General features: G+C 57.5%; 7 protein-coding genes across 7 annotated transcripts; 3 read left to right on the forward strand and 4 right to left on the reverse strand.

Annotated features, from left to right (window-relative positions):
• Positions 1–413: 413 nt before the first annotated feature.
• BKA78DRAFT_254604 (serine incorporator/TMS membrane protein) lies at positions 414–1,956 on the forward strand (the record flags this gene model as incomplete). Its single annotated transcript, XM_066884920.1, has 3 exons — positions 414–464; positions 513–592; positions 645–1,956. 3 exons carry the CDS (start codon positions 414–416, stop codon positions 1,954–1,956), a joined length of 1,443 nt encoding a protein of 480 aa, XP_066741681.1.
• A 1,428-nt stretch (positions 1,957–3,384) lies between these two features.
• BKA78DRAFT_319821 (uncharacterized protein) lies at positions 3,385–4,083 on the reverse strand (the record flags this gene model as incomplete). Its single annotated transcript, XM_066888894.1, has 1 exon — positions 3,385–4,083. A coding segment is annotated over exon 1 (614 nt), but the record flags the coding sequence as incomplete, so codon positions are not given.
• Positions 4,084–4,721, forward strand: BKA78DRAFT_319823 (uncharacterized protein). Its single transcript, XM_066888895.1, has 2 exons — positions 4,084–4,386; positions 4,431–4,721. Exons 1-2 carry the CDS (start codon positions 4,112–4,114, stop codon positions 4,681–4,683), a joined length of 528 nt encoding a protein of 175 aa, XP_066741683.1. The 5' UTR covers positions 4,084–4,111; the 3' UTR covers positions 4,684–4,721.
• Positions 4,722–4,731: 10 nt separating this feature from the next.
• On the forward strand, positions 4,732–5,977 carry BKA78DRAFT_319824 (uncharacterized protein). The gene has a single exon (XM_066888896.1). The coding sequence runs from the start codon at positions 5,140–5,142 to the stop codon at positions 5,698–5,700; it is 561 nt and encodes a 186-aa protein (XP_066741684.1). The 5' UTR covers positions 4,732–5,139; the 3' UTR covers positions 5,701–5,977.
• A 978-nt stretch (positions 5,978–6,955) lies between these two features.
• Positions 6,956–8,421, reverse strand: BKA78DRAFT_172233 (uncharacterized protein). Its single transcript, XM_066883268.1, has 2 exons — positions 8,252–8,421; positions 6,956–8,197 (listed from the first exon to the last, which is right to left on the reverse strand). Exon 2 carries the CDS (start codon positions 8,028–8,030, stop codon positions 7,242–7,244), a length of 789 nt encoding a protein of 262 aa, XP_066741685.1. The 5' UTR covers positions 8,031–8,197; positions 8,252–8,421; the 3' UTR covers positions 6,956–7,241.
• A 648-nt stretch (positions 8,422–9,069) lies between these two features.
• On the reverse strand, positions 9,070–10,910 carry BKA78DRAFT_172220 (uncharacterized protein). Its single transcript, XM_066883267.1, has one exon. It carries the CDS (start codon positions 10,771–10,773, stop codon positions 9,322–9,324), a length of 1,452 nt encoding a protein of 483 aa, XP_066741686.1. The 5' UTR covers positions 10,774–10,910; the 3' UTR covers positions 9,070–9,321.
• A 774-nt stretch (positions 10,911–11,684) lies between these two features.
• BKA78DRAFT_172218 (uncharacterized protein) lies at positions 11,685–12,802 on the reverse strand. Its single transcript, XM_066883266.1, has one exon. It carries the CDS (start codon positions 12,760–12,762, stop codon positions 12,085–12,087), a length of 678 nt encoding a protein of 225 aa, XP_066741687.1. The 5' UTR covers positions 12,763–12,802; the 3' UTR covers positions 11,685–12,084.
• Between the last annotated feature and the right edge of the window lie 1,250 nt (positions 12,803–14,052).

Below are 14,052 nucleotides of genomic sequence, written 5' to 3' on the forward strand. Positions count from 1 at the left end.
AAGCTGATCCGCAAGTCTCCGTGCCCAGCGATAAGTTACGGGGAGCCGGGGGTTCGTAGGTGGGCGGAATGCAGATAAGAGGGAAGATGTCGAGGGGGATCAGAGCCACGCAGGCATGCGGTGAGGAAGAGGACGAGAGATCATGGAGTCGCGAGTGGAGAAGGGCCTCCTATTACTGGAAATGGGATTGGATTACGATGTCCACGCAACGCACGCTCAGCTTCAGGGACCTGCGACAAACAGTGGACACGCAGCCTGTGCATGTCGTTTCCCCCACACCTGCCTAGGGTCCACGTCATGGCCGGCAACCTCTTTTCTTCTGCGCCAAGCCGTCGGGCGCAGTTCACCACCACTTGCGTAACCACCGCAACCATCTCCACCATCACCACGACTGTCCATCCATCACGCACACCATGGGCGCCCTACTCTCTCTACCGATGATGGCCGTGCCTGCTGCTGGCACTGTACGTCGACTCCACCACCTTCAAGTCCTAGACTGACTCCCTGCACAGCTTGCCAGCTTCGCCGCGTCATGCTGCGGCGCCGCAACCTGCGGTGCCGTCTGCAGCGCTTGTGGGAAATGTCAAAACAGGTAAATCGTCCAGAAAAACAGCTCCATGCGACTGCTTCTAACAATCCCCAAGCATGGCAACCCGTATCGCATACGCCCTCATCCTCCTCGTCAACTCGATCGTGTCCTGGATCATGCTTACGGACTGGGCCATTAAAAAACTTCAACACCTGACTCTCGACTACATGGACTTCAAATGCGACGGAAAAGAATGCTACGGATATGTCGCTGTGCACCGGTTCAACTTTGCTCTCGGCGTCTTTCACGCCATCATGGCCATCATCCTGCTCGGCGTGCGGAGTTCCAAGGACGGCCGTGCACCCATCCAAAATGGCTTCTGGGGACCAAAGATCATCGCCTGGCTGGGGCTCATCGTCGTCAGCTTCTTCATTCCGGAAGGCTTTTTCGTCTCTTGGGGCAGCTACCTGGCCGTGATTGGCGCTGTGCTGTTCTTGCTGCTCGGCTTGGTGCTCCTTGTCGACCTTGCACACAACTGGGCCGAGTATTGCCAAGAAAAGATCGAGACCACCGGATCCAAGGTCTGGACATGGATGCTCATTGGCTCGACCTTGTTCATGTACCTGGCGTCCTTTGCCATGACCATCGTCATGTACATCTACTTTGCCCACGGAGGATGCTCGATGAACCAGGCCGCCATTTCCGTCAACCTCGTCCTCCTTTTGATTGCGTCCATCATTTCGATCCACCCCAGGGTTCAAGAAGTCAACTCGCGCGCAGGACTCGCCCAATCCGCCATGGTCGCGATTTACTGCACATATCTCACAATGTCTGCGGTTGGCATGGAACCAGACGACCACAAGTGCAATCCTCTGATCCGCGCGCGCGGCACCCGCCGGGCCAGCATCGTCATTGGCGCCATTGTCACCTTTGTCACAGTTGCATACACCACCACTCGCGCCGCAACCTATGGTCTTGCGCTCGGCTCCCAGGGCAACTCATACCAGGCCGTCAGCACCGACGACTACGAGCACGGCCTCGTCACGCAGCAGCCCGAGAGCCGCCGTGAGATGCGCCAGGCGGCACTCCGCGCAGCCATCGAGAGTGGTAGTCTGCCTGCCAGTGCCCTCGACGACGATGACTCGGACGATGAGGACGACGACGGCAACGCAGGCCGCGACGATGAGCGCAACAGCACGCAGTACAACTACACGCTGTTCCACGTCATCTTCCTGTTGGCCACGTGCTGGGTCGCTACATTGCTCACAATGAACTTTGACCCAACCGAGGAGAACGACGGCTTTGTTGCCGTTGGCCGCACGTACTGGGCCAGCTGGGCCAAGATTCTGAGCGCTTGGGCGTGTTATGGCATCTACATCTGGAGCCTGATTGCACCAATGGTGCTCCCGGACCGCTTCGACTACTAAGTTGAGCAAGATTGGTTGCATTAGAAGAAAATTGCGCGCAGGCGGCTCATTTGACGATTTCACGAATTATACCTCATCTTTAATCGGTGTTGGAGGATAAGGAATGGGAGGACAGTGTAAGCGGTTTGGTTCTTTACCTGTGCATATTTCAGTCTTTGGAGTCGAATCTTTCGTTATCAATCTCATCGTCCTTGTCATCATCACTGTCATTTTTGGGCATCACGGTGTCCTGCCAAGCTAGATTCCCTCAGCGTCCGGACAGACATCTCAGCCTAGCCACACCCTACGGTTCGGCGAGTCCGCCTGCAAGATTTCGCTCGCCGCGCGTCGCAGTGCATCGCACCGCATTTACCTCCTGCAGATAGCCGTCCGCGATGGTGCTGCGCGTCAGATCTGCGTCATCTCCCTTCGTTCGCGCTTCCGGACTGCATTGGACAGTGGATCGCGATGCATCGCAGGGCAGCGCAGGGCAATATGCGCCTACGGGTGGTAGGCACATATTTCAATGGCCCTGCCCTCCGATCCCAGCGCGTTGGGTCTCCCGCCCATCTACCCGTCCGTCCCGCAGCCGGCCGGGCGACCTGACGTTGTGGGTCCGGACGAGGGAGGCTTGCTTGCTGGCCTTGGCCATGCCTAGACCCAAGGCAGGACCAGCGGGGATTACTGTTGATGGGGGCACTTAAGTATTGTACCTTGGCAGGTTGATTGGCATATGAGTGGTTGGAAGCAGGCGAGACGGCGCAGGCGCAGCTCGGCTCAGCTCGTCAGACTATTCGATGTCCTCCTCTCCTGCCCCGTCGCCGTCGTCTTATCTCAGCTTAGAGAGCGTTGTGCATTGGCACAGGAACGATCCTCGAGCTGCTTGCGCATCGGACCATGCGCTTGTGCCTGTAGGCGCGACTCGAATCTGCCTTGTTCGTGAGATTCAGGAGATGGCGGGTAAGGGATGTTGCAAAGAAGGGCAACCATCTGTCTGCCTTTGCAGTCACTCACGGCGCAAATAGCAACAGGAATTGGGGGACCATGATTAGAGAATTCTGTCCGCCTTGATGCACGATGGGGCAGCACAACCCTCCCCCCTCCCCCCCTCCATCTCGCTCGCCAACGGTCTCGTCTGGTCTGGCCTCGACCCAACAACGGGCACCGCAACACACAGCATGCATCTAGGTAGCAGCATCGCCACACAAGCGTCCTTCGCCACATCAGATAACCAACGGCACTAGCAAATCGAAGCCGTTGACTCGACGCGCCCACCCACGCCACCGCGCCGCCTGCTTTTCAGCCAGCCACGCTACTCACCCGCTCTCTCCATCGCCACTCGAGCGAGACCAACGGCGAAACGAAACGCGCACTGCGTGTGCGGGACGGGAGGAAGGGAGTGCGGGCGGGCGGGCGGACGGGTGGTGGCAGCGGCGGCGGCGGCGGCAGGGTATCTGCCGGGCGGGCAGGGCAGGGCAGCAGTCAGTCAGTCAGCGGAACGGAGACGGCGGGGAGCAACCTTGAGTTTAATTCCAAGGGTCTCGTTGCTTGTTGACATGTCGTCAGCGCTGATACCTGCGTATGTACCTTTGCATGATGAGTGCGATGCCGCTGCAAGCGATTGAGCGCAAGAAGACAGAGATTCCATCACGGCAGGGAGGTGCGGCAAGACAAAATACAGCAAAGCGACGCAACGCAACGAATTGAAGGCTGTGAATGTAGGTACAGTAGGTGTGCCGTCCGCGCTGCTGACGAGATGCTGAGATATCGACATGATGATCGGGTTGGGCGAATTGGACGAATCCGACAAAGGCGTGCGTCCCATCCGGCGGACTGACTGGTCACTGGTACAGAGAGATGAGCGCGTTGCGAGAGCGGATGCACGATGCATGCGGTGCGGGACGGGACGGGACGGACGGACGGGCGGACGACAAGCGACTGAGGTGCAGGAGGCAGCTCGCGCGCGCGTACCGCGAGGTAGACGGACTGTTGGATTGGGGTTGGTGGGGCGTGCGCTGCGCTGCAAGCAATCTGTAAGCCGGGGCATGATGTGGCAATGCGAGCGGGTGAGTTGGAGGATGCGATGCTGGATTAACAAATACATGGAAAGGACTACATATACAGCAAGCAGCTGGGGCGCAGCGGAGCGGCTACATAGGGAAACACAAGGCGAGAGATGTGGCACACGAAGGGAAATTCAGTACATGAAAACAACCCGGAGCAATCGACGCACACTGGGACCGACCCAACTGCAATCCAATGCGCTGCAGGCCGGCCCGCTGAGGTGGGCTATGATGTGGACCGAAGTACCGCGACTTGGGATATCCCTTGCATTTTTATGCAGCAAGCACCCAAGTTGCAAGCAAGTGGCCGAATGGAAATCTTCATCTTGCAGTTTTGTCGACCTAGGCTGCTGCCGCTGGGGACAAATGCCATGAATGGAAGAAAATAGTCTCGACTGATTTGGCGCATGACTGGGGGGGTGGAAGACGCAGCGCTTTTTTCTTGTTTATTTGGTTCTTGCTTTTTCCGCCGGCAGTTTATGTCAATTGGATTCTAGGACCAAGTTGGCGCTGGCTTATTGGGGGGTCAAAGACGTTTCTAATTTCCATAGGTCCTTTTAACTCTGACACTTCAACACGCACTGACGTAATGTTTCCTCATTCTGCTTCCTGCTCCAAAGCATCAATCACTTTCATCGCAACACGTGGACATTGGATGGCGTCACAGAGCGACGTGTGGTCTTAAAAACTGCGCAAATTCTCAGCTAGCAATCACAAACAGTGAATCTCAAGCACGTCCACATCACAACTATAGTCCGACTCCTTCACATTTGGCTTTTACAAATAGCCCAATGAGAGGCTTGAAAAGCACTTTGAACAAGAACACCGGCACCCCATCACAGCAAGACCATCACCATCATGGCGTCTCTCGGCTACTGTCGAACGAAACATGAGACAGTGAAAGAATACCGAGAGGTGGCCAAAACTCTGTTAACAAGGAAAGAAAACCGCTCTCCTCCTCGTTTTACACACGGCACGAGAACAGCTAGCGGCCTAAAGACAGTGGACCGACGCTCCACATCCATTCGTATCTGAGCACCACAAGACGACGCGGTCTAAATCGAGTAGAAAGAGAGAACCTCATGACAGCAGACAGCAGACGGCGGGCGACGAGCTGACCCGACTCGATGATTGCCCAACAATGCAACCACCCTTCATCCAGTCCATCGCACTCGTCCATCATCATCATCGTACTGTACATACCCAGGCGAGCATGCATGCATGCATGCACGTATCCTCCTTTCCCGCCCGTCTTCTCGCCGCCCACCAACACACACGATTTCTTCAGCTCGGCCGCCCCACGTGCCCCGTGTATTTGTTCCCTTGTCTCCACCACCTACCTCCTTCGCGGCTACCTGCTTTTTCTTGCCTTGCCTTGCCTTGCCTTGCCATGCATCCGGTTTCCGCTCCGCTGCCTGCCTGCCTGCGGAGAAAACGAGAGCGGCGGCAGCGCACGAGTGATGATGCGGCTAGCCGCACATCGACGAGGCCGATGAAGAGGAAAGCGGAGCTCCGAAGGCGCGAAGTGCTGGTGACGAGGACGACCGTGGTGGCACCTGTGGCCGCCGACGCCGTCGATGATGTCGCTTCCCGTGGCCCCGCGAGACACACGGACGGATGGCGGCATTTTTCATCATTCTGTCCGATCCGGAGAATGGATGGCGGATGGAAAAGCGAGGAAGAGACAAGGAGCGACACCTAAGTGCCTGCTTGCCTGCCTGCCTTGCTCGCTACCCCTTGTCCGGTTGGCATGTCTTCTGGTCTTGGTCCTGCCCCTGTCCTGCCCCATGTCATGTTCTGCTGCCTGAGGTGTGATGGGATGGGGGGTGGAGTGGAGGGGGCGGGTGTGATGAGATGGAGGCTGCGTGGGCACACGCATGCCCGTTTGGTCATCTGACCACCTATATGCCTACATGCCTACCTACCTACTCACTTCTTGGGTGACTGGCTGACTGGCTGATGACGCGCCATCATCGCCGTCTGCCCATCACCGTCTCTTGAGTTCCACTCGCTGGCGTGGAGGTTCGCGCAGCGCATGCAGCGCCATGGGAAGGCTTTGGTTGGCGCGGTGGGGGATGAGCGGGCGAGCGAGCGGACGGGGACGGAGACGGAGACTTTTGGCAAACTAGCTGGCTACCAGCTCGACCAGTGAGTCAAGTCGTTGATGGAATGACTGTACGGGCAGCAAAAGCCCACCTACACAGTCAGGTAGCCAGCCAGCCAGCCGATCAGATAACAATTTAGGCAAGCGGAGCGTGGCTCTTGCCCACCTGCCCACCCACTCGCCCAACCGGTGCTTTTCCAACAAGGAAAAGGAGCGTGGGGGTCAGCGGTGGTGGGAGACCTAAGAACCAACCTAGCAGAGCTGGCAAACAAGCCGGCAGGTAGGTAGGTAGCAGAGGGCTCGGCCAGTCGAGGGGGAAAAAAAAAGCAATCATGCAACTAGCCTTGCGCAGCTTAGCAGGCTCGGCGGACGCGCACGCGTTCTTGTACCTCGCGAGCTGGAGCAAGAACCAGGCTCACTGTATCGGGCGAGGATTGCAGGAAAGCTGCGTTGCGGTTGCAGTGCGGAATAGGGCAGACCATGACACCATCGGCCATTATTGCCTCTGTTTTGGACGACAGCACGGCGCGAGAAAACACGTGTGAAGTGTAGGCAGCAAAATACCATGATATACGCTCGAAACGATGAAGATGCTGTGGCGAGGCGAGGCGTGCGTGCGTGCGTCTTGGACTCTACTACTTGCACGACGCCTTGCGGAGAGGACACTCAACGCGAAACGAATAAGACAAAGTAGAAAAACTCCTAGCCAAACCCATACCGACCACCGCTGACTGCGATGGTTTAAGAAAAACGAGGTGACCTCCCTCCCCCCTGTGCGCTCCTTTCCCTTCCGTTTGTTTCTTTGCCAATCCGATACAGCCAGTAGTCAGTGACAGATAGATGCCGCGATAGAGATGGGATGGGATGGGGAATAAGGCGAGGTGGTGGTATGACGGTGATTTTCTTTGTCTCTTCCTCTTTCTCCAAGGGGTTGTTGGCAAATACGATCCTAGCCTGACCTCTCTCACCCCAATCTCCTCCTTCGCCCTCTGCCCATGTAAACACATAGGCAATGATGTCTCGGGAGGCGAAGACGGAGGATCAAGCAGAAGGAGGAGCAAGGCAGAAGGACTCACTGCCGACCCCCACATACTCTTTCTCTCTCAACAAAGCAATCAAACGGGGGACAGACGCCAGCATCAAAAATTCGAAGAAAAAAAACCTTTAGCGCGCGCGCGACCGATATCAAATCTCGAAGCAAAAGCCAAATACCCAAATACCCATATACCCGATACGGAGAGAGGCACGTCTAGATAACAAGAATTTTCGTCCGTCCTTCGCCTTTGCCCAAAGACATTTGTTGCTTGCCCGGAAAACCAGAAAAAAAAGGCAAAATTTGGATACCTGGATATGGGAAGAGGAGAAGGAGATTGTAGCAAGAAGCTAGTGAGACAGACCAAGGTAATGATGCTATGCAAGAACAAAAGAGAAGATGTAATGGCGGACCAATATTGATGGAGACATGAAGCGATTGGATGCGAAGATGGAAGTAATGAAAACATGGGTGAGCGAATGCATGCCGTGATGATAAGAAACACAAAGCGAGCGCGAGACCGGGATATTGAGATGCAAAGAAAACCAAGAAACGGAAACGAGGGTGTATGCGGTGAGTTGCGGAGGAAGTAGGTATGGAAGAGGGTCGTGGGGCGCAGTAGGGGAGCAAGGAGGCAAAAGCAGGGAAAGAAGAGTGATGACGCAACGACTGGGAGCATGGAGAATCGGAAGGCGAGAGTAGGGAGTAGGAGATGGGAAGTGAGCAAGCGAGCCAGCAAGCAACAAGCAGCGCAACCGGGTTGGGGTGAGCGCGTGCGTGATACATGCGTTCGTCCCCGCCTGTCGTCTCGTCCCGTCCCGTCCGATCCATCCAACACGCTGGGTCCGTCGTCTGTCTTGTCTGTCCTTGCATTTGTTGTTACCTGCTGATGCATGCATGCGTTCCAGAAGAGAGGGGGAGCAGTTGACGCGGTCGAGAGAGAAAAGCAGAAAAGAGAAGAGGAAGAGAGAAGATGTAGGGAAAAGGGGAAATGTGGAATAGGAAATGGAAGAGAAGTGGAAAAAGACGTAAAGCAGTGATGCCCACCGACCGACCGTCCGCCTGTCCGCCCACCGTGTTACCCCGAGCCCAACAGACAGAAAATGGAACACACACTCAGCTAGCCGCCCAACCCAACCCAGCCCACACACCCGAATAATACGATACCCATCAGAAGAGCATTGATTAAACCGGAAACGAGATGAATAGACGACGTCGATATGGAGGAAAGGTCGCAACGTTGCATGTCGCGTAGGTTCAGTCCAGGCTCCTTCCTTGGATGCTCATCCAATCCAAACGGCGAGAACCGCCATGATCAAAGGGCAATACGAAGGGTATTTCCTGATGGTGCTCGCTGCGTGACTGATTGATTGGAGCGTGGCGAGCCTGACAGCCGCCAGACCACCTGGGAAGCAATTGAGCAGGGGAAAAAGCAGCCAGCCATTTGGAAAGGCAGCCGAAAAGCAAATGCAGCGCAGAGAGGAAAAGGCGAGGCGGTAGAGGCGCAAGTGTGGGTGGCGGTGGCTGCATGTGTGGGATGCCGTGCCCAAAGCGGCTAGGCCACCCGAGGGCACGCATGATCATCCGTGGGCCATCAGCCGGACGCACCACCACACCCTCAACTTCACGACCGCGAGGTCCGCTGACCGTAATGCTGATACGCAGCAGCAGCGGCAGCAGCATCAGCCCCAACCCCAGCCACCGAGCTCTCGCTGCCGCCGCCGCCGCCTGCTCCAGGTCCAGGTCCGGGTCCCGGTACAGATCCTGTCGAGGCTGCCGTTGCCGTGCCTGGCGCGTCCAGGTAACTCGCAAAATCCCACGACGACTTTGCAGACAGCCCCGTCGTGTACTGCGATGGCGCCGTCTGCCCCCATTGCCCAAGCGCGGAGCCGCCCGAACCCAGCTGCGGGACCGTCAACCGCAAGTCGGGTGGGCCTGCTGATTGCCCCAGGCCACCTGATGCCTTGCTGGTGGGGGACAGAGCCGTCGAGGTCATGCTGGATGCGAACGCCGTCGACGCTGCCGAGCTCGACGCCGACCGTGGGGATGCAGTGTGCCGCAGGTCGCCCTCTGAAGCTCCTCCGCTGCCGTAGCCGCTAGCAACCGGTGTCGGTAGAGCTCCCGCCGTTGACGAGTAGCTTGCAGACTGCGTGTACCGGTCAGTTGTGTGCACACCCAGTCAGACTTTAAAGACTTACGTATTTCCCGATAATCTTCTTGAGCGCGTGCGACAGGATTTTCCACGGGAACACCTTGACGTCCTTTTCAATGTTGCGCGGCTTCGGCGTCGGGAAGCCCATGATGATTTTGAAGAACTCCTCGCTCTCCGGCTTCGCTTTGGACACGGTCAACGGCCGGAAGCCCTCGAGGTTTCTGCGAATGCGATTCTTCTCCTCGACCGTGAACCGCACCCCGACTAGAGACTCGAGCAGGTAGATGGTGTCGACGCTGGTGACGAAGCACTCTTGCTTCTCTGCCCACCAGATGCAGCTGATGCAGATGCTGTGTGGCGTCCGATCCTCTGGTGCCACGGCCTTGAACGAGGTGTTGATGGTGCTGCCGGTTTGGTTCCTTCGAAACTGCACCAGCCGCCGCTTCGCATCCCACTCTTCCTTGGTCCAGCCTTCGGCCATGCTGTTCAAGTCTCCTTCGATCTTCAGCTGCGCCTTGGAGTTGGGATACATGGCGTACGGATTGAAGCCTTGCGAGCTCCCTATCAGTCCCGAGGCCCCGGTGGATCCTTGGATGGTCGATGTCCTGACCAGTGGAGGGTTTGTCGATATCGAGGCTGCCGAAGGGAGTGTCGATGTCCTTCCAAGCATTTGGTTCGAATACAAAGATGGGCTGCGGAGTGTCGATGCGCCATAACCGCTCCCGTAGGTTGAGCTCTTGCCTGGTATCGTCGCCACGTTGAGACTGGGAGAATACTGGTAAGAAAGCTTTTGCGGCGGCTGGGCGTACTGCGAGCCGTATGACCGCTGGGTTGGCGTCCGTTCATAGGTCGCTGGATACGCGTAGGAAGACGATGTGCCTGCCTGCATGTACGGTGAGTCCGAACTGGGTGTGCTCGAGTAGACGCTCGGTGCTCTGCTCGTTTGCGGCGCCATGAACTGCGTGCTCGAGACGCGCTTCTGCGGGGAGCGAAGGTAGTCTGTCGAATCTGTCGAAATTTTGCGCTTGCGGGACATGTCCTGAGGAGACGTATAGTACGCCGCCGAGGAATCCTCGTAGGTAAAGTCGCCAACCTCGACGACTCCGAGGCTCTGGCCGTACTCGTCGTCGACGTTGAGTATCAGCGGCATCTGGCCTTCGATGTAGCCCGAGGCGGCGTCAAAAGGGGGAATGTCGGTTGCGATGGCATAGTGAAAGTAGGGACCGGCGCCGCGGTTTTCAATCTTGGACCAGGTGGCCTCGCAGCGCTTGTTGCCAATCATGATGGAGAAGTAGAGGGACGGCGGAGTGGCGAGGTCGTAGGAGGTGCGTATATAGACGTAGAGCTTGGCGCCATGCAGAGCCTTTGAGGGTGAATAAGACGTTATTTCCGGAAGATGACGCGAGCGTGCATCAATATAAGAAGAGTATGGGGCCTGATAGGTCACATCACGCGCCGCAAGGTTGGGAGCAGAGATAAAAGGCATCTGCTCTGCGCTCGAAGGACCATGGGACTGGCGCGCCTGCGCGCTGCTCGAGTACTGCGAGGCGAATGATGACGGCTGTGCGAAGCTAGGGTAGCTCTGCTCTTGATTCGGCCGTGTGGCGGCATAATCTATAATGGAGGGTGTGGTCAGTCAAAAGAGAGCTAGCCAGTGCTGGGCCTCACGTGTGCACACCCACCCCCCGGGTCGATCCGGGTCAGGATGTGACGGCAACGCCCTTGCAAGCAACAAAGTCAGATGGGCCAACCCGCACGCACTACTTACCGTACATGTACGGTTCCTGCGTCTTTTCGTAGCCAGACATGGACAGTAGCGCGGCTCCAAGTCCCGCCTCGGCCAAAGGACCACTGCGGTAGTCTTGGCCGTCGTACTGCAGCGATGTGGGCTCGGATGGATCGCAGTCTTCGTCAACTATGACAGGCGCCTGGAGGCTGCTGAGGAGGTTCCAAACAAGTGTTAGCAACAGCAAAAGGTGAGTGAGTACGTCTTTCATCCGGGGGCGCAGACTTACCTGGTGGACGTGTGTACCATGAAATCGAACCAACTCGGGGACGGAGCTTGATCAGGACTTGCAAGACTCTCGGTCAGACGGGTCGCGGTCAGTTATCAAGCCTTGAGCGAAGGAATCTGAGAGCGTTGAGACATGCAAGGAGACTTGTTCATGTATTGTCGACCCTCTACATTGAGCAATCCTAGCATTCGGCAGGAGAGGAGGGCAAAGGAAGGATGGTTGCAAGCGTGTCCTTGATCACGTTGCTTCCGGGAACAGCGCCCGAAGAAATACGTCAAGGAAAAGATGGTGCTTTCTAGGAGCGGCCACACATGGACAAGAGCTCAGAGATTGCAGGGGTTCTTTTTTGGTGCTAGCGGTCCGCGTGCCGTCCGTCGGCGGGCCAGAGGTTTCGGTGAGGTGTGTGGAGGTGGAGGAGAAGGAGGATGAAGACTGGCGCCAATTTCGCGAACGTGCAGAGCCCGCGGAATGGCGTACCGGGCGAACAAAGGCGGGCACGATTCACCTGTTTGCCCGTGGACGATGCCGAAACCGAGAGGAAAAAGTGAGACCAGTCTTGAGGGGGAAATGATGCAGTCTGGATAGAGCAATGGTGTCAAAACCGGGCAGCTGGGCAGAGGCGGGATTGGCCGGGTCTAGAGAAGGCTCTTGATGGGTGTCTGAATATGCAAGGAGGAGATCGGATGCAGAGTGAGTCGCGGTTGTGGTGGTCGCGGTGGTGGTGCTGGTGGTTGTGCAGCAGTCAGGCTGCCAGGGCTTATGGCATAAAAACACTTACACAGTCAGCTGTAAGCTTTCACTGAGTCAGCCCGACGGCGAACGGCAGCGGTACTGGACGAGTGCTGGCTGGATCCGAGAGAGAGAGGAGAAAGACGAGAAAATGCTCCAGGGCTCGCTGTTGCGGCTCTGCAGGGCGCGTCGGGGTCCTCAGCTGTCAGTGATGCTGGGACGGCCGGGGGGTGCTCCGCCAAGCCACGCGCCTGAACAGCCTGACGGAAGACAAAGCAGAAGTCTGGCGGATTGACAGAAAGGGGCCGAGGCGTCCCAGGCTGAACACAGGCTGGCCAGACTGGTGGAGTAGAGATGGTGGTGATGATCTTGGAATGCCCCGGCGGGCCTGAGCGCTGAATCACAATCCGGAGGCGCCGGGCGGTCGACGGCGAGGGCAGAGTAAACAAACGACGAATGACGCGAACGGGATCCGCGGGGAGGGGGGCTGGACGGAGACTTGATTGGACGTCTTTGTGGTTTCTTCTTTTGAGAAGGGGGGGCGAAGGGGGTTGGTTTCGTCCGAAGGAGGGAGGGGGGTAGGTCGTGTAGTAGCAGCAACAACAGCAGTAAGTGGCAGCAGTCTTTTGGTATGATGTATGAAAGAAATGGCATTGGGCGGGCAGGGAGGGAAGGGCATATATCATCATCATGGCTGGCGGCCAGTGGCAGTAGCAATAGCGCTCGGGCATGGGGATGGGGTTGCGTGAAGAAGGCCGTGCAAAGAAGCCCTGGGCGGTCGACCATTCAGCACCTGGCAGGCGGAGCGGGCGCTGGAGCCCTGGTTGGATGGCGCGCATGGCAGCCAATGCCCGGGTGCTGAGCCTCGCCCTGCTGGGAGCTGGCTGCTGCGGCCGTCCAAGGACCGGACCCGGGGCGCTGGACACGTACAGTAAGTACTGAATTGCAGCGTGGGAGGACAAAATGCCATCCATCAGAAGAGGCGGGCCGTCGGTCGTTGGCGCTCGCTGGCGTTGGCTTGCCTGGGCTTGGGCTTTGGCCGGGGTCTTGGGATGCGGGCTGCGGGCGGCGGCGGCGGCAGCGGCACCAGCAGCGATAGCGAGCGGCGGGCGGACATGGCGTGGAGTGGACGGGGCGTGGATGAGGGCGCGGGATGGCTGCGGTGTGGTGTGGGTTGGGGATAGGTTTGGTTGTGGTGGTGATGCAAAAGAGTGAGAGGTCAGACGTGCCAGTAGTGCAGCGCAGCGTAGCGCAGCGCAGCGGGCGCGCGGGCGACGACCAACAACCAACAATCATAGACCCCTGCGCCCACGACCAACTCTATTCCACTGTGGAGCTCTGTAGCGGGTATATTGCGCGCAACGGTTTTTCTTTTTTTTTTCTCTCTCGCTCTCCTCCAAGGCTCCCCAGTGCTGCCGTCGTTGTTCAGCACGGCCCTGGCCCATTACGCGGTTGACGTCCCCCTTGCTCCACCGGCCGCGTTTGCCATCTGGTGCAGATGTCGACCAAGATGCAACTCGTCATGGTCATGGTCCACCTCCGAGGGGGACAGGGTCCGGTAGCATGGCTCTCCCTTGCAGCGCGTGCTGCTTTACTTAGATCATGGCGCCCCCTGTCATCAACCTCTTCGATGCCCTCCAGGACCATCAACCATCACAAGCTGACGAGATGCGGCTGCGTCGATCGCCCGCTGCCCGTAAAAGACAGACTTCCTTACTACGCCACGATCAAAATGCAGGCACAGCCGCTGGATGAGTCGCGACGAGTCAAACGGCGTCGGTACGTATCTTCTACAAGTTGGTGTTGTAATCCTCCCCTCCCTCACCGCACTCTCGGCCATTTTACATCTGCTGCAGTGGCCACTCGTTCGGGAATGGCTACATGTCTGCAATGCGGAGAAGGATCAGTGGCTTCTATGAGCAACGCTCGTCCATGGCCCTGGGTCGCTCGCCTACCGGCAAGAGGTGAGACGTGCATATCTTGGTATTCGCTGCTCTCCTCGCTCTCTCTGCCCCCCCCCC

Source organism: Phyllosticta capitalensis (assembly GCF_038381095.1).
Source record: "Phyllosticta capitalensis strain CBS 128856 chromosome Unknown BKA78scaffold_8, whole genome shotgun sequence".
NCBI lineage: Eukaryota > Fungi > Ascomycota > Dothideomycetes > Botryosphaeriales > Phyllostictaceae > Phyllosticta > Phyllosticta capitalensis.